At 49.1% G+C, this 18,767-nt stretch overlaps 1 protein-coding gene across 2 annotated transcripts in view; it reads left to right on the forward strand.

The window, feature by feature from the left end:
• Positions 1-18,767, forward strand: part of LOC139166649 (interferon-induced GTP-binding protein Mx2-like) — a 67,393-nt gene that overhangs the window by 2,269 nt on the left and 46,357 nt on the right. For both annotated transcript variants that reach the window (XM_070750476.1, XM_070750477.1), the window contains exons 2-4: positions 659-744; positions 14,875-15,064; positions 18,439-18,582. In XM_070750476.1, coding sequence (XP_070606577.1) covers positions 712-744; positions 14,875-15,064; positions 18,439-18,582 — 367 coding nt within the window. In that variant the 5' untranslated portion in view covers positions 659-711. The remainder of the gene's footprint in view (positions 1-658; positions 745-14,874; positions 15,065-18,438; positions 18,583-18,767) is intronic.

The raw sequence follows: 18,767 nt of genomic DNA on the forward strand, positions 1-18,767 counted from the left end.
GGAGCTTACTTGGCATGAAATGTGCAAAAGTTTTTGCCTAAGAGTTTCCGCTTGATCTTGAAAGTGGCAAATTAACTTTTGGAGTGGTGGGAGCTGGAGGAAGTAAATGAATTAGCAAGGGAAGGAAGGAATTAGCAGGAAGGCAAAAATTCAAGCCCTTTGAACATTTATTTATTTTATTTATTGGATTTGTATGCCGTTGTATAATCTCATATAAATTCTATGTCTGAGGATGCTTGCTGCCATTAAATTAATTGCCTGGTGTTTAATTGTAAGAAGGGGAAGCTGTCACTAGCACTTCTAAAGACAATCTTTAAAAACCTTGTGTTGTGGCTTGTAGCTGCTATTTCAACAACTATGCTTTTACTGAAGAGAATCCAGTTTTCAACAGGTTACCAACAGGCCTCTTTAAAAAAAAAAAAAAAAAGTTTGAGGCAGTGCACTGTTTATGCCAAAATTATTGACAGGTATTTATTTAATGCTTTGTGTATGCAAATTACTCCACTAGCATACTTTCTAAATTATAATTAACTACTGATAAAAGCAGTTAAAAGTGGACATCAAAACCACAGAATCCTAAGAATCAAACGAGGATGTCACTGATATCATTGCCAAGCATGACGGCATATTTTATGAACTAACGATGTTTTTATTCCAGATCATTTTATACTGCATAGACGCTACAAAGTTTGCCTGAAGAAATCCAGAAAAATGGAGTGTTCTCCAAATAAAAGGTTCAAAAAGGTACTGCTATGCCATATGCCTGGATCAAAAGGCGCTTCCTCTTGGTTCCCAACAGTTCTATACAACCCATAGTAAACCAGTGGCAACATCACAGAGTTGGTTTTGTCAGGGCTGGTCCGAGGATGCTGCCATCTTTTTGGGGGGAGGGGGGATGATGGGGGGGGGGGGTTTCCTGGATTTTGCTTCTGTGCATGTGCTGCCATCTTGCTTTTGACTTTAAAAAAAAAATGTTTTTGGCACTGCTCATGTGTGCACAAGGCCTGCACAGCGCACAATGCATGCACAGCCACGTGGCACGGGAGGAAGCGAACCAGTGGTAAGGTAATCTAGAACTCACCCCTGGTCCAGATTGTATTTTATATTGTCAATTAGGCATGGGTGATTTTTGGAGCAGTTGCTCTCACTCAGACCAAATTACAATCACAGGTTTCTTGTCATGGGGAAAATTGGAGATGATAGCAGTAGGTCTACATGCTAGCTTAATATATCTAGCTTAATATATACTACCTACATACATACATACAGTGGTCCCTCGATTTTCGCAGGTTCGAACTTCGTGAAATGGCTATACCACGGTTTTTCAAAAATATTAATTAAAAAATACTTTGCTGTTTTTTTTCCCTATACCACGGTTTTTCCCGCCCGATGACATCATACGTCATTGCCAAACTTTCGTCCGCCTTTAATAAATATTTTTTTAATAAACTTTAATAAATAAACAGGGTGAGTAATAATCTAAATGGTTGCTAAGGGAATGGGAAATGGTAATTTAGGGGTTTAAAGTGTTAAGGGAAGGCTTGTGATACTATTCATAGCCAAAAATAGTGTATTTACTTCCGCATCTCTACTTCGCGGAAATTCGACTTTCGCGGGCGGTCTCGGAACGCATCCCTCGCGAAAATCGAGGGAACACTGTACATACATATTCAAATTTGTAAAAAACTGATAAAGAAATAGAGGGAGGCCAGGATAGATTTATTTCGAGCTTTTTAGCTCTCCTCAGCTAGCCATACCGTCATCGGATTCAAACCTGGGTTAAAGGTTCTAATCACTAGGCCATAGGTTCTACTCATTTTTATCAGTTGAGCCAAGGAAAATTTGTATATATATATGTATGTATGTATATGTATATATATATGTTCACGCAGAAAAAATATTTGGATAGATAGATAGATAGATAGATAGATAGATATAGATAGATACAGTGGAACCTCGACATACGAGCAGCTCTACTTACGAGCTACTCGAGATAAGAGCTGGGAGGGGAGAGACATTTCTGTTCGTCTCCCGAGCTCAAATCCGGGATACGAGCTGAGAAGAGCCGGGCTGGTTTGCTTTCCTTCCTTCCGGCGCTGATGCAGAGCAAAGCGTCAGGCCCCCCTGGCGCTTTCGGTGGCTTCCGAAGCAACGCTGGGCTCTTTTGCTGCCAAAAGCGTCAGGGGGGTGTGACACTTTGCTCTGCATCAGCGCGGGAAGGAAGGAAAGCAAACCAGCCTGGCTCTTCTCAGCTCGTATCCCGGCACTTGGTGAGTGGAGAGGCGGTCCCCTCCCCTGCCGCCCCACTCTGCGGGTCCTTGGCTTCTGCTGGGGGTGGGGGGATCTGAACGCTTTCCTGAAAGGGACGGAGAAAGCCCTCTCTCGCAGCGAAAGCGCTCCCAGCCAGGGGGCTGTGAGAGAGGGCTTTCTCCGTCCCTTTCATGAAAGCGCGCCGCGCCCCTCTCACAGCTCGGAACTGACAGGGCGCTGCTCTCTCTCTCTCCTGTGAGGCGGGGGGAAAAAAAGCAAAAAACCCCTTCTTGGGGGCTGCGAGAGGGGCGCGGCACGCTTTCCTGAAAGGGACGGAGAAAGCCCTCTCTCGCAGCCCCCTGGCTGGGAGCGCTTTCGCTGCGAGAGAGGGCTTTCTCCGTCCCTTTCAGGAAATTCCCCGCTTCAAGAGTCAGCGGAGAAGCGGCGCAGCTGTTTTAAAAGATCGGAGCCGGCCTGGGGGGGCTTTCCAGCAACCCCCGAGCCCCCAACCCGGGCTCGGGGGTTGCTGGAAAGCCCCCCCAGGCCGGCTCCGATCTTTTAAAACAGCCGCGCCGCTTCTCCACTGACTCCTGGTGAACTTCCCCGCTTTAGGAGTCAGTGGAGAAGCCGCGCGCCTGTTTTAAAAGATCGGAGCCGGCCTGGGGGGGCTTTCCAGCAACCCCCGAGCCTGGGTTGGGGGCTCGGGGGTTGCTGGAAAGCCCCCCCAGGCCGGCTCCGATCTTTTAAAACAGGCGTGCGGCTTCTCCGCTGACTCCTGGCGAACTTCCCCGCTTTAGGAGTCAGCGGAGAAGCGGCGCGCCTGTTTTAAAAGATCGGAGCCGGCCTGGGGGGGCTTTCCAGCAACCCCTGAGCCCGGGTTGGGGGCTCGGGGGTTGCTGGAAAGCCCCCCCAGGCTCCGATCTTTTAAAACAGGCGCGCGGCTTCTCCGCTGACTCCTGGCGAACTTCCCTGCTTTAGGAGTCAGCGGAGAAGCCGCGCTCCTTTTTTAAAAGATCGGAGCCGGCCTGGGGGGGCTTTCCAGCAACCCCCGAGCCCGGGTTGGGGGCTCGGGGGTTGCTGGAAAGCCCCCCCAGGCCGGCTCCGATCTTTTAAAACAGGCGTGCGGCTTCTCCGCTGACTCCTGGCGAACTTCCCCGCTTTAGGAGTCAGTGGAGAAGCCGCGCGCCTGTTTTAAAAGATCGGAGCCGGCCTGGGGGGGCTTTCCAGCAACCCCCGAGCCCGGGTTGGGGGCTCGAGGGTTGCTAGAAAGCCCCCCCAGGCCGGCACCGATCTTTTAAAACAGGCGCGCGGCTTCTCCGCTGACTCCTGGCGAACTTCCCCGCTTTAGGAGTTAGCAGAGAAGCCGCGCGCCTGTTTTAAAAGATCGGAGCCGGCCTGGGGGGGCTTTCCAGCAACCCCCGAGCCCGGGTTGTGGGCTCGGGGGTTGCTGGAAAGCCCCCCCAGGCTGGCTCCGATCTTTTAAAACAGGCGCGAGGCTTCTCCGCGGACTCCTGGCGAACTTCCCCGCTTTAGGAGTCAGCGGAGAAGCGGCGTGCCTGTTTTAAAAGATCGGAGCCGGCCTGGGGGGGCTTTCCAGCAACCCCCGAGCCCGGGTTGTGGGCTCGGGGGTTGCTGGAAAGCCCCCCCAGGCCGACTCCGATCTTTTAAAACAGGCGCGCCGCTTCTCCGCTGACTCCTGGCGAACTTCCCCGCTTTAGGAGTCAGCGGAGAAGCCGCGCGCCTGTTTTAAAAGATCGGAGCCAGCCTGGGGGGGCTTTCCAGCAACCCCCGAGCCCGGGTTGGGGGCTCGGGGGTTGCTGGAAAGCCCCCCCAGGCCGGCTCCGATCTTTTAAAACAGGCGTGCGGCTTCTCCGCTGACTCCTGGCAAACTTCCCCACTTTAGGAGTCAGCGGAGAAGCCGCACGCCTGTTTTAAAAGATCGGAGCCGGCCTGGGGGGGCTTTCCAGCAACCCCCGAGCCTGGGTTGGGGGCTCGGGGGTTGCTGGAAAGCCCCCCCAGGCCGGCTCCGATCTTTTAAAACAGGCGTGCGACTTCTCCGCTGACTCCTGGCGAACTTCCCCGCTTTAGGAGTCAGCGGAGAAGCGGCGCGCCTGTTTTAAAAGATCGGAGCCGGCCTGGGGGGACTTTCCAGCAACCCCCGAGCCCGGGTTGGGGGCTCGGGGGTTGCTGGAAAGCCCCCCCAAGCTCCGATCTTTTAAAACAGGCGCGCGGCTTCTCCGCTGACTCCTGGCGAACTTCCCCGCTTTAGGAGTCAACGGAGAAGCCGCGCTCCTTTTTTAAAAGATCGGAGCCGGCCTGGGGGGGCTTTCCAGCAACCCCCGAGCCCGGGTTGGGGGCTCGACGGTTGCTGGAAAGCCCCCCCAGGCCGGCTCCGATCTTTTAAAACAGGCGCGCGGCTTCTCCGCTGACTCCTGGCGAACTTCCCCGCTTTAGGAGTCAGCGGAGAAGCCGCGCGCCTGTTTTAAAAGATCAGAGCCGGCCTGGGGGGGCTTTCCAGCAACCCCCGAGCCCCCAACCCAGGCTCGAGGGTTGCTGGAAAGCCCCCCCAGGCCGGCTCCGATCTTTTAAAACAGGCGTGCGGCTTCTCCGCTGACTCCTGGCGAACGTCCCCGCTTTAGGAGTCAGCGGAGAAGCGGCGCGCCTGTTTTAAAAGATCGGAGCCGGCCTGGGGGGGCTTTCCAGCAACCCCCGAGCCCGGGTTGGGGGCTCAGGGGTTGCTGGAAAGCCCCCCCAGGCCGGCTCCGATCTTTTAAAACAGGCGCGCCGCTTCTCCGCTGACTCCTGGCGAACTTCCCCGGGCTTGCACGCATTAATCGCTTTTCCATTGTTTCCTCTGGGAAACAATGTTTCGACATACGAGCTTTTCGACGTACGAGCCTCCTTCCGGAACCAATTGATTTCGTAAGTCGGGGTTCTACTGTATGTTTTTTTCTTCTTCTTTCCTGCTGATTTATTTGTCCTTTTATCCATAATCTAGCAAGGAAAACCATCTAAAGGTCAATAGAGCATCCACTTCATCCCCCTCCCCAACTGGGCTGTTTTCTCTCTGTTTTCTGAGCAGAGAAGAAGGGAAGAAGAAGAAAAAAACATGGCAATCTAAGAATTTTATTATTTTCCAAGCTGATCCCTGAAGTAAGAAACAAATGCAGCACAGACAAGCATTGCTTCTCTGAAATAAAACTCTCACAGTATCTATAATAGTTGAAGGCCTTATTTAAACATCTCTTTATTACGGTTCAACATGCCAAGGCAGGCAGGTACAGGCTTAAGAAATAACACAGAATACAGCCTTTTATACAGCAGGCAGTCTGAGGCAGAAACCAATCCCAAACAAGTAACTTTCCCGCTTAACAATGTATCCGGGTATATGCGTCCAATCAGCACCTTGGATAGGGACGCCTATCGCACGGCTCTAAGCAGCCGGCTGTTACTAAGCTTAACTAGGCAGACACTTCACTCCTACCCCTTTCGCTGATACAAACGTAATCCTTTAAATAAGCAGGTTTGCGACATGTTCTCCCGGAGTGCCGTGGCTCTGTGGAACGCTCAACCCCGATGTCTGTAGGCGGTTCCAAATTCGGAGTCGGAACGAACTCTGCCTCCTGGCACTCAGCCAATACTGGCTCCTCGGATTTCCGGGCTATAATGATTGTCTCCCTGTGGGCAAACTCTGGGAGGTCGTGGTCCATATTCTGGTCTGGACCACCCCCTCTATTTAGGCGGATCTGGTCCAGGTGTCTTTTCCATAAGCGGACATCGCTTAACTCGATTTCAAACGATCATGGCCCCAGCTCCCGGCTTGCTGTTCCTTTTTCCCATCTTTGCCCCTCCGAGTATGACCGTGCAAACACTGCATCTCCCACTTTTACCCCTCTCGCCGGCGGTTCCGGCCATGGCACGGTTTGGGAATACCAGGGGTGCAGCCGATCCAAAACAATCCTCAACTTGCGGCCCATTAATAGTTCAGCCGGGGTCCTCCCTGTGGCCACACAGGGGGTGGAGTGTTGTGCCATTAACAAATCCGCCAACTTCTGCTGCCATGACCCTTGTGGCATTTTCTTTAGGGCCTCCTTAACCGAGCGCACTGCCCGTTCTGCCTGACCATTACTGGCCGGATGCCAAGGCGAGGTCAAAGCGTGTCGGATGCCAACGGACGCTAGGAATGACTCGAACAGCACTGATGTAAACTGCGGTCCGTTATCAGAGACTAAGAGGTCAGGGAAGCCATGCATGGCAAACAGGGTCATCAAAGTGTCAATTATGGCCTGAGACTGACTGGATTTCAGATGGGCGACTTCCACCCATTTGGAATGGGCATTCACAACTATTAAGAATGTCTGCCCCATGAAGGGGCCAGCTAAATCAATATGCAAGCGAGCCCAGGGTCCAGAAGGTGGCTCCCATGCCAGTGGCTCCGCCCGGGGGGGGGGAAAGATCTGTTCTCCTGACAAACCCCACAAGCCGATACCCCGCTGCTCCACTTCTCTATCTAAACCTGGCCACCATACATAATCTCGTGCCAACCCCTTCATGCGCACCATGCCAGGGTGACCCTTGTGGAGCAACGCCAACACCTGGCTGCGCAACCTACCAGGTATTACTACCCTGCTCCCCCTAAGCAGGATTCCCTTCTCCACAGAGAATTCGTTCCGACAACAGAAGAAAGGGACAAAGACTTCGGCCAGGGCTGAAACTGGCCATCCCCGAAGGACCCACTGTCTTACCTGTTCTAACGTCAGATCCCACCCTGTCTCCCTTGCCACATCGGCTGCAGACAAAATGAGGGGTCCCTCAGATAGGGCTAAAACAGAACATGCTGGTGCGGGGTCTATTAAAACATCTGCCAAAGGGCACCTACTAAGAGCATCTGCGTGTGCAATGTGTCGCCCAGACTTGTAGGACAAGGAGTAACTCTAATTTGCCAAAAACACAATCCATCGCGACATGCGTGGAGACAAAACTACGGGACTTTGGCGGCTGCCAGATAATAACCCTAATAATGGCTGGTGATCGGTCACTAACTCAAACTGCCTTCCGTACAAGTAGTCGTGAAAGCGGTGGACCCCCGCTATAAGAGCGAGCGCCTCCTTATCAATATGCCCATAGTTTCTCTCTGCCTTGGCCGAAGTGCGGGAAAAAAATGCCAAGGGGGCCTCTGCCCCGTTAGGTAACCGATGGCTCAAAACTACCCCCACCCCATACTGAGAAGCATCACATGTGAGAACCAATGGCAGCCCAGGTGAGTAATGGGCCAGAACACTATTGGAGGTGAGTATTTTTTTTACCCCTTCAAACGCGACCTCCTCTCTTTCACCCCAATGCCAATTCGTATGCTTGTCCAGCAATCGGTGTAAAGGTTCAGCCACCGATGCCTTATGCGGGATAAAAACTGCATAAAAATTCAGAAGACCTAAAAAGGCCTGGAGTTCAGCCTTGGACTGTGGCCTAGGGGCATCCCTGATCGCCCGTGTCTTTTCAGGGGTAGGATGGATTCCCTCCCTATCCACAGTAAGCCCTAGGAATTCCACCTTTGGAACCCCAAACACACATTTCTTCGACTTCAGTTTTAAACCGGCCTCTCGGAATTTTGACAATACCTTTCTGACCCTTATCATTAATTCCTCCTCGGAACTCCCCGACACTAGAACGTCATCGAAATATGGCACCGTTCCTTCCAGCCCATATAACAATCTTTCCATCAATCCCTGGAAGATCCCTGGGGCGATTGAAACCCTGAACTGCAACCGGTGACACCTGAACACCCCCTGGTGGGTAATAATGGACTGGGCTTCCGCGGTCTGGGGGTCGACGGGGAGCTGCTGGTATGCTTGAGAGAGATCAAGCTTAGCAAATACCTTACCATTTCCTAGAGTATGCAGTAATTGCTGCACTACGGGCAAAGGGTAGGAATGGTGGGCCAACGCTTTGTTAACAGAGTACTTATAGTCCCCACACAATCTGATTCCCCCATCCCCTTTAAAGGCAATCACGACCGGGGTTTCCCAAACGGCCTGATCCACCGGCTCTAAAACCCCTTGAGCTATCAGTCTGTCCAGCTCCGCATCCACCTTTGGCCTGAGGGGAATGGGAACTCGGCGGACTTTCAAACGCACCGCCGGTACTTGGGGATTTAAACTAAAAGAAATTGGGGTTCCCGTATAACAACCCAGATTTCCGTCAAAGACTGTAGGAAATTCCTTAGCCAATTGCTCAAACCCGGCATTTTCCTTAACAGTGTTCACCCCCCGAACAGAGAGTCCCAACGCCTCGAACCAGTCCAGTCCCAGTAAATTGGAAAATGGTCCATTCACCACAATCAGTGGCAATCGGCCCACGAAAACCTTGAAGCGGACTGCAAAACGACCCTCGCCCAGAACTGGAATCTGCGCTCCCTGGTAGTCCCTCAAATTCAAAGACCAAGGCAGCAAACGACTTTTGCTCAGGCTGGGAAAACAGCGCTTTAAGGTGGCCCATGCGACTAGCGAATGAGCAGAGCCGGTGTCCACTTGCACCTGGCAACGCGATCTGTCTAGCTGAACTTCCACTGAAATTTTCTCCACGAAGTTAGACGTCTCCTTGACATAGGTACTTGCAGGACGTGGATGGCTGTAAACAGCATTGCAATCCTCCCTACGGTTCGAGGAAAATTTCCGTTGCCATCGGGGAGTGAAGTTCTGGAAATCCCTCTGATCCCTTGGGGATTTGCGAAATCGGCAGACCCTGGCAATGTGGCCTTTAGCACCGCAGCGCCGGCACGCCGCGTCCCGAAAAGGGCAATTTGAGCGAAAATGATTGCCCCCGCACCCCCAACAGGGCGACACAGGGGGACGGGGGCGTGCGGCAGGCACATCCCGGCTGCGAGCCGCCGCCAGCCGGCAAACTTCTCCCTCCTCTGCCCCTAAATTGTCATCTTCAGCAAGGGAAACCTTTGGCTTGACAGGTAACACAGGCACCTGTTGAGTGACATTAACGGTGCTGTCCATTGCAGCCAAAGATTGCGTAGACAGCTCGAAAGCGCGAGCCTCCGCCAATGCTGTCTGAAATGTCAAGTCTCGGGTGACCAAGAGACGACACTTGAGGCGACCGTCCCTCACTCCAAACACCAGTCTGTCTAGCAAATAGTCATTTAAATCTGTAAATTCACAGTATAATGCCGCTCGGCGGAGAGCGGCCACAAAGTCATTAATTGACTCCCCTTCAGCTTGGTTCCTTTGGTAGAATTTATAGCGCCGCACGCACCAGGAAGGGGCTGGGGCATAGTGATCCTGCAAGGTCGTTAAAAAGTCTTGCCAAGGAATATCGTGGATGGAGACAGGGGCAAATAAAGCCCGAGCAGTCTCAAACATTTCGGGACCACAGAACCCGAGAAAATAGGACCTCTTTCTATCCCCAGAAATCTCCGTGTAGCCATTGGAGATCAAGAAGCAGTCAAAACGGGCGACATATGAGTCCCACGTCTCCCCTTGCAGGTCAAAAGGGGGAAAAGTAAGCTGTAGGGACATCCTCACTTACTGTCACTAATTGTCTACTGAATTCCGTGACAAAAAGGCTCGAACCCTCATCGCCAGTATAATAGTGGAAGGCCTTATTTAAACATCTCTTTATTACGGTTCAACATGCCAAGGCAGGCAGGTACAGGCTTAAGAAATAACACAGAATACAGCCTTTTATACAGCAGGCAGTCTGAGGCAGAAATCAATCCCAAACAAGTAACTTTCCCGCTTAACAATGTATCCGGGTATACGCGTCCAATCAGCACCTTGGATAGGGACGCCTATCGCACAGCTCTAAGCAGCCGGCTGTTACTAAGCTTAACTAGGCAGACACTTCAGTATCTCTATGTCAGGGGTAGGCATGCTAGCTCAGTAATTCTGGGAGTTGAAGTCCACATGTCATAGAAGAGCCAACTTTGCCTACCCCTGCTCTATGTGAACCTAGCAGCGGAATGATTGGTCACAATTAAAACCACAAGCTCAGAATGGCAACTGAGGAGCAGGAAGTCAAGTTTGCAGCTGCAACTACTGGCTGACGAAGCATTTGCTCCTCCCCCCCATGAATCAGCCCTAGCTCTTTCCTTCACCCATCCACCCCAAGAGATAGAGACGCTCCTTCTGTAGTTGGAGTCGCAATTCATACCTGCTATTTGCAGTCCTACTTTTTTGTGAACATAGACAAACAGTTTTTGATTCAGTCTAACTTATTCCTACCCCAAAGTTACACTTTCCTGCCGTTTCACTACCTCTGTATTAGGGAAGAAAAGATGCCATTTGATGCCAAATACCCTGAAAGGAATTTTGTGAGTGGAACGAACTTCCTCAAAATGCATCAGACAAAATCCTCACGGCTCTGCCCCTTTTTTTCCCAACTTCCCCTTTGCTCCTCCCTCCTGGCACAAAGATTCCTCTCCTCCCAGCCGTCCCACTCCTGTGTCAGTGGGGGGGGGAAATGTTTTGCTCACCCTGGCCATCCCCAGGGCCAAGATGCCTGCCTCCTGCCAAGGGCTGCTGGGGGTGGGAGTGGGGTGGGGTGGGGCTCATTAGCATTCGATATATAAGACGCACCCGGTTTTTAAAGCACTTTTTTTCAGTAAAAAGGTGCCTCTTATACACCGAAAAATATGGTGTGTGTGTGTATATACATACATACATACACACACAGAGTACAGTAGTACCTCGTGATATGTACCCCTCATCATACAAACTTCTTGAGATACGAACCCGGGGTTTGGAATTTTTTTGCCTCTTCTTACAAACTTTTTTCGCCTTACGAACCTGCCGCCGTGAACGCCAAACCTGGAAGTTCGGCAAAAGTTCAGGTTCAGGAGACTACTTGAAAAGTGCCGCCGCTCGGCTGTCACCTTGTGAAACAGCTGGGGGGTTTCTCGGCATTCTCCTGAATGTCGAACCCGGAAATTCGGCAAAAGTTCGGGTTTGGCGTTCGGGTTCGGGTTCGGGAGGCCGCCGAGAAGCGCCTCCGCCCGGCTGTCACCTTGCCAGAGGAGCCGTGGAGCTGTCAGCGTGGAGGCTCAAACGGAGGTGGGGAATCCCAATAGGGAATTCCAGGGGCGGAGCTTTGACGTCACAAAGGTGTCCTTCCTGGACTCCACGTTTCGGCCGGCCAGGAAGGACATCTCCTTGATGTCAAAGCTAGAGCCTCCTTGTCTAGAGCCTCCTTGTCTAGTTACGAGTAGTTCCTTTCTGCAGGGGAAAGCGTTTTAGAGTAAAAGGCAATAGGAGCGTCGGTACCATCAGGGAAAGTGGCTTAGGACAGCTCCTAAGCCGAAAGGGGAAGCGTCGCAGGTCAGGGTAACAGGCATAGTAATATTATATTGCACTTTCATCTCAGATGAAAGTAAATTTTTAATGGATTGAAAGGCGAGTTGCTCAGTGGGTCCCCACGTCTAGGTTGCACCTTTCTTAAGAAGGCGATGCAGAGGTTCCGCCACCATAGCTTTCTGTTTAAGAAACACGGAGTAAAAATTTAGCAAGCCAAGGAATGCTTGTAAATCCGTTTTGTTTTTTGGGGTGGAGGCATTTTGGATGGCAGTTATTTTAGAGTCTCGAACGGATGCCAGATTTATCTATTTGGAATCCTAAGAATTCTACGCTTGGGACTGCCCAAGAGCATTTGTTGGGTTTTATGCACAGCCCGGTTTCTTTAAATTTATTAAGGACGGCGTGAACCCTGTCCCACAGTTGGGATTCCGAATGGGCGGAGATTAGGACATCATCAAAGTAGGGCACCATGCCAGGAATTTTATTAAGGAGGCGTTCCATTAGGCTCTGGAATATACCTGGGGCGGTGGAGACGCCAAACTGCAATCTGGTACATTTAAAAGCCCCTCTATAGGTGACAATGGTCTGGGCTTCAGCAGTGAGTGCGTCTATGGGCAACTGCTGGTAAGCCTGTGCAAGGTCAATTTTTGCAAAAATGGAGCCACTGCCCAAGGTGTGCAATAAATGTTGCACGATGGGGATTGGGTAGGCATTGTGTTGCAAGGGCTTTTTAATGGTGGCTTTACAATCTGCACATTTGCGGACTGAGCTGTCGGGTTTAAGGGGGAGGACAATAGGGGTCTCCCACTTGGCATGATCAGTGGGAACAAGGATTCCCTGGGCAATAAATTTATCGATTTCCTCATCCACTTTAGGTAATAAGGGGAGAGGGACACGGCGGGGTTTAAGGCAGATAGGAGCGACCGATGGGTCGAGGTTAAAGGAAATGGACGTCCCTTTGTAGGTGCCAAGACCGGGCTCAAAAACCTCTGGAAATTCTTTCTCAAGCAAGAGAGGGGACGGGTGTGAGACATCGAGGGCATGTATGCTCGTGACGCTCATGCCCAGGGGATTAAACCACTCTAAGCCAAGCAAGGTGTCCTTGGGGCTGTCAACCACAATAAGGGGCAAATTCCTTTGAAACCTTTTACAAGAAATTGGTACATCAAAACAACCCACAACAGGAATAGTTTTCCCTTGAAAATCAGACAATCCAGAAGTCCAAGGGCGCAAGTGCACCTTTTGAAAGTGCGGCATGTAAAGCCGAAATTTATGCCAAGGCATAATTGAGTACAGTGTTCCCTCGATTTTCGCGGGTTCGAACTTCGCGGAACGTCTATACCACAGTTTTTCAAAAATATTAATTAAAAAATACTTCACGGTTTTTTACCCTATAACACGGTTTTTCCCACCCGATGACGTCATATGTCATTGTCAGACTTTTGTCTGCCTTTAAAAAACATTTTTTAAAATAAATTTTAATAAATAAACATGGTGAGTAATAATCTAAATGGTTGCTAAGGGAATGGGAAATTGTAATTTAGGGATTTCATGTGTTAAGGGAAGGCTTGGGATACTGTTCATAGCCCAAAATAGTGTATTTACTTCTGCATCTCTACTTCGCGGAAATTCAACTTTCGCGGGGCCCCGCGAAAATCGACGGAACACTGTATTTGGATCCGGTGTCTATTTCCATTTTGCAAGGCTTACTGTTAATAAACAAAGTAGAGTTTGCCTTGAGTCAATGAAGAGTTATAGTTAATGTTAATTGATGAGTTATCTCCACGGTTGTCAGTTCTGGGTCCTGCGGCCGGTTTGAAGTTGGCGCAGTTGAAGGAAGGTTTGGCGCTTGGAGATATCATTGGGCACATGTTGGGTTGGGGAAAATCTCCGGATAGGACTGCTTGGCAGGCTTCAGCAATGTGGCCTTTCTTTTGGCAGCGGCGGCAGTAACAATCTCTGAAGGGGCATCTTGCTCTGGAGTGTTTGCCATTGCAGCCATTGCATTTGGTGGGCAGGTGGCGGTGGGAGGCGAAAGATCGTTGAATCTGAAGGCAAGAGTCGTCCCTGGTGGGAGGGTCGAGCTGTCTTTCAGCGAGGGGGTCCATGTGGCTTTCGGTGTTGTCTGGAAGGTGGTTGATGGAGGGGGTTGCACGTTTGATTTCAGAGACGGAGGCGTCCGAGATCTCTGCGGCTTTGGTAGCTTTTAGGATGTCTTGGAGGGTGGCGTCTTCGTCTTTCAGATATTTCTTTTGTAAGGTTATGTTGCTCATGCGGAAGATGCGGAAGATGAGGCGGTCGGCGAGGCGGTCTTCTGGGTCTTTGAACTTGCACTTTGACAGAAGGGCTTGGAGTCGGGTCGGGAAGTCTTTGATGGACTCCCTGTCAGCCTGCTGCATGTGCGCAAACTGGTTCTGGCTGACGTGGGCAGGGGTGGTGGACTGGAAATGAGTAGCCAGCTTCTCTTGGAGGGAAGACCAAGCGACCATCTCCACGGATTCAGGGTTGACTAGTGTGGCTGAGAGGCTGTCGTCGGATGCATCTTGGAGGTTGCTTGCTTGGAGAAATATTCTGAATTTGGACATGTAAGCTGTCCAAGTATCTTGATCGGGGTTGAAGAAGGCCGGTGCCTATGCCGTGGAGGAGGCCATCGGGAATGCGGAGGTCAGGCACCTTCATCGCCACTGTTAAATCAGAGGCTGGAGACCACGGGTTGATAACAGCTCTTTTTATTGCAGAGAATGATCAGAAGTGTTCAGCTCTGTTAACAGTCTCCAACTGAGAACAAGAAAAAGCCACGTCTATTTATATTTTTTAAAAGTGCGGGAAAACTTTTTGACAGTTATTTGTTTTTGGCGGCAAATCTATTTGACTTGCCACGTCTTAACCAATCAGCAATCAGCTTTAAAACAGCATAGCAAGACATAACAGAGGCATTCTTGGGTATACAGATAGCAATCCCATCAGTATGGGGTGGTGCAGTGGTTGTAAATGCAAAGATTGGTCCAAAAGTTGTGCTCTTTTTACCATTGCCATAACTTTGAACAGTTGATCCCCAAGGCAGTCAGAATGCAAGGACTATCTGTACCTTTCTTCTCAGTCAGTATTTAGGAATCTGTATATCAACTGAATTAGCAAGAGTTATTTTTATGGAGCAAAAGGAAACTAAGGTGCAATCTTGCAAGGTTTTTTTAAAAAGAAAATGTTCATTACTTCTTCTGTATTAGTAATTATTTTCATGGGAAATACAGTTCCAGCTCATTTGGGTTGAGATATACAAATTAAAGAAGAGTAAATTCCAACTTTGTATTTTGTTTTCTTTCCTTAGGAAGAAAATAATTTGTGCAACCAATATGAAGAGAAGGTCCGTCCTTGTATTGACCTAATTGATTCACTGAGAGCCCTTGGAGTGGAAAAGGACTTGGCATTGCCAGCTATTGCTGTGATTGGAGATCAGAGCTCTGGAAAAAGTTCGGTTCTAGAGGCCTTGTCTGGAGTTGCCCTTCCTAGAGGCAGTGGTGAGAATTTCCCCAAAGCTTTTCTTCTTTGAATGCAAACATACGTCCCTAGCCGGTACTATTCCACTATGTTGGCCTACAAGTTTTATTACTGTACTTGAGGGAATGGGGCTTTTAGTTAGTCTTGAGAACCACTTGTTGTAGGCAGGTTTTAAATTGGAATGAAGCTTTTAAGAGATGCTCAGTTAGCTTTGTGAACTTCAGGAACCTAGAACAAATGTGAACTTCCATATTTTTTGAATCAAAACGTGTACTATATTTTTCGGTGACACAACCCCCCCCCCCCCCCAAAAAAAAGTATATGGAAATGTCTGTGCGTTTTATAGAGCAAATGTTGCTGAAGCTCCACCCAATCGTTGGCCCCCACACTTCAGCCTCTGCCTCCCGGCAGTTTGCTACCTTGCAGCAAACAGCTGTCTTATCAGCTTCAGCACAGCCTGATTTAGCATGAGCATCTGATTGGTGGTTAGATCTGCCTCCCGGAATAATTCCGATCAGCTGTTCCAGGCTGCGGGAATCGCCGCCATCCATTGTTGCTGCTGCCTAGCGCCACTTCTGCACACCCCATTTTTGTTTCCGTCTATTCCATTTTTGGCCTCCGCATGTCCCATTTTTGGCTCATTCCAGACGGTGGAGATAGGTGTCGGTGGCAGTTGCCCCCGCTGCCTAGAACGGGCCGAAAACATGACAGAAGTCAAAAATGGGACACACGGAAGCCAAAAACAGGGCACATGGAGGGAATATGGGACGCATAGAGGCCAAAAATGGAATGTGCAGAGGTGGCAACAGGTGTTTGGCTGTATTCCGGGAAACAAGATCCATCTGCTAATCAGCTGCTCATGCTAAATCAGGCTGTGCTGAAACTGACCAGTCTGTTTGCCACAAAGAAGAAAATTGCTGGGAGGCAGAGGAAGATATTTTTTCTTGTCTTCCTCCCCAAAAGGTAGGTATTATAGTCCATAGTGTCTTATACTCTGAAAAATATTGTAAATCAGTTCATTCTGTACTTATTTTCCTTCTTATTTTCATATTAACTTCAATTGAATCCAGATCAATTGATGGCATCTCAAAAACCCCTTTTATTTGTAATGGCTGCTAATTATTTTCATTATAAGTCTGACTAAAATATTTCAGAGAAAAGCAGAGAACACACACGAACCTTGCTCTTCTTTGGCAAATTGCCAAAGACCAATTTGCAGGAAAAACCTGGCAAGTTCAAAGAGGAACAAAACTGAGTCCTGAGTTGCAATGACAAGATCTAGAGATGAACTTAGTTGCTTCCTGCAATGAACCCTTTCGTGTTCTATACAGTGGTGGGCTGCTGCCAGAATGGCTAATTGCATGCAGCTCCATGGTATGGGTGCATGAACGAGCACAATTTTGCTTCCTGTACCTGTCAGGTAGCAAAATCTCACACAGGGATTCAAGAGTGCACATGCGGGGAAGCAAAAAACCTTGCCGAAACGCCCCCACTTGTGTGTCCCTGTGCAAGATTTTGCTACCTGCACAGGTGCAGGAAGCAAAATTGCGCTAGATCCTGCACTTGCACGCCAGAGCCACAGAGCTGTGCACAATTAGCCATTCCGGTAGCAGCCCACCAGTGCTTATATAACCTATGGAAGGGCCCAATTATCTCCTTACTCCCAAGCAGTTCTTTTCCTCTAGAACTGTTCTTGCCTTCTGGCTGCTCTGTGCATGGGCACATTGAGAGCAGTCTCCTCCCATTCTTATTCCTTGCTCATGTCAGCCTCCGAGGTTCTGGAGGTGGGATAGACCTCCTAAATGGCCCTGGCTGAATCCCTGCCTCTGGCACGGAGCCACCTCCAGGCCTGGGCCAAGTTTCCCCCAGCCTCATCAGTGTCCAACTGTGCTGTCAGCTGCACAGGCTGCTGGCGGACCACAACACAGTTACTACCTAGCGCATTGCTAAATGGCATTCAGAATAGATTTAAATTTTAAAATTAGAATTGTTTAAATTTTAAAATAAAAACTATGCAAATTTAAAATTTTCAAACTATGCAAAAAAGAAACCAACAACAACCCAGAAACCAAAAAAAAAAAAGGACAACAAAGTACAGTGGTACCTCTACTTAAAAACTTAATTCGTTCCGTGAGTTGTCGTCATTAAGAGGCAGGAAGCAAGAATCGCATCATCTAGGGAAGGCACATCTTGTCCTGGACAAAACCTTGCACCCCTTTTTATTGTTATCCATTAGTCATCAAGTTACATCTCATTGGGCATTAGAGAATACAGAATCTTACTGGCTAGTTTAAAGCATGGGAGGGTCTCATATTTGCCTCGTGGACAGTGAATGATCAATTGATGTTGTAGCTTAAAGCCCATGGCCTACGTGCTTTTATGGAGGTCTCCTCCAGAGCTGTTTGCAACTGATAAGGAAGCATATCTTCCAAGAGAAGGGAGAAGTGTTGGAATGTCACATAGACAAAGGTCAGAGAGTTTATCACAGAATGTTGCGTATATCTAGCATGGTTTGCCAGCCACTAGGGTGCGCTATTCTGTCTCCACAGTGAGCAGGTTCTTAAGTAGAAGCAATTTTTCCCATAGGAATCAATATAAAAGCAAATAATGTGTGCAAACCCATTAGGAAAGAAATAAAAGCTCGGAATTTAAGTGGGAGGAGGAGGAGGAAGAAGAGGAAGAGGACAGTCACTGCCGAAGGAAGAAGGTGAGGTGAGGGGAATCAAAAAAATACAAAACTTTAAGGCTTTTTTTTAAAAAAAAGAGGGACTCAGGCGCATATGCATTCAATACACCCAGCGCGAGGCTGCCTCCCCTACACTGCCTCCCATACAGTGGCTGCTGCTGCTGCTACCTGCTGCCTATTCCTTCCCATGCAGAAGGGCTCCCCTCTTCTCTCGCTCGCTTTGTAGCCAGCGCCTTTCCTTCGCTGTGGTGACTCCTCGGCTGCCCAGAGTGAAGGGAGCATTTCTTTTATCTGGGCGCTGGCAGAGGTTTAATCCCTGTCCAAGCGCCCAGAGAAAGGAAAATGTTTCGTTCGCTCTGGACTGCCAAAGCCTCCTTAAGCGCCACCAAAAGGCTCCTCTGGTAGCCCAGATGACTGGGATTAAAGGGGAAATGTCAGGCAACTGGCCAGGCCTTCGGGCTGCTCTCAAATTTCCTGGGAAATTTTTCTGGGCTCAGGTTCTTAATTAGAAAATGGTTCTTAAGTAAAGGCAAAAAAATCTTGAACACCCGGTTCTTATCTAGAAAAATTCTTAAGTAGAGGCGTTCTTTGGTAGAGGCACCACTGTATCTAGTTGTTGGTTTTTTTGTGCTTCTCTTCTTATGTTGTTAAATATCTAATAAAATAGATGATATCTATAATATTAAGAAAAATGTTTTATCATTGCAGGAATTGTTACGAGATGCCCCTTGGAGCTCAAGATGAAAAATATTAATAAAAATAATAATAAAGAATGGAAGGGGAAAATTGTGTATCTAGAAACAGAGGTGGAACTGAAAGATTCATCAGAGGTGGAAGCTGCAGTTAGGAGAGGTAAGGATTAGAGTCAAGTTTAATCAAACTGCCCAAAGTGTGTTTAGATTGTGAAAGAGTTGTAAGAGAGTATACATTAGATTGATAAATAGTTTAGATAGAATATTTTTATGTTCTGTCCATTTTAGAAGATATTTTTGCTAGTTTCCTTGTGTCATTCTTTTTAATTATAGCACAATTATCCT

The sequence above is a fragment of the Erythrolamprus reginae genome, chromosome 4, assembly GCF_031021105.1.
Source record: "Erythrolamprus reginae isolate rEryReg1 chromosome 4, rEryReg1.hap1, whole genome shotgun sequence".
In the NCBI taxonomy this organism is placed as follows: Eukaryota; Metazoa; Chordata; class Lepidosauria; order Squamata; family Dipsadidae; genus Erythrolamprus; species Erythrolamprus reginae.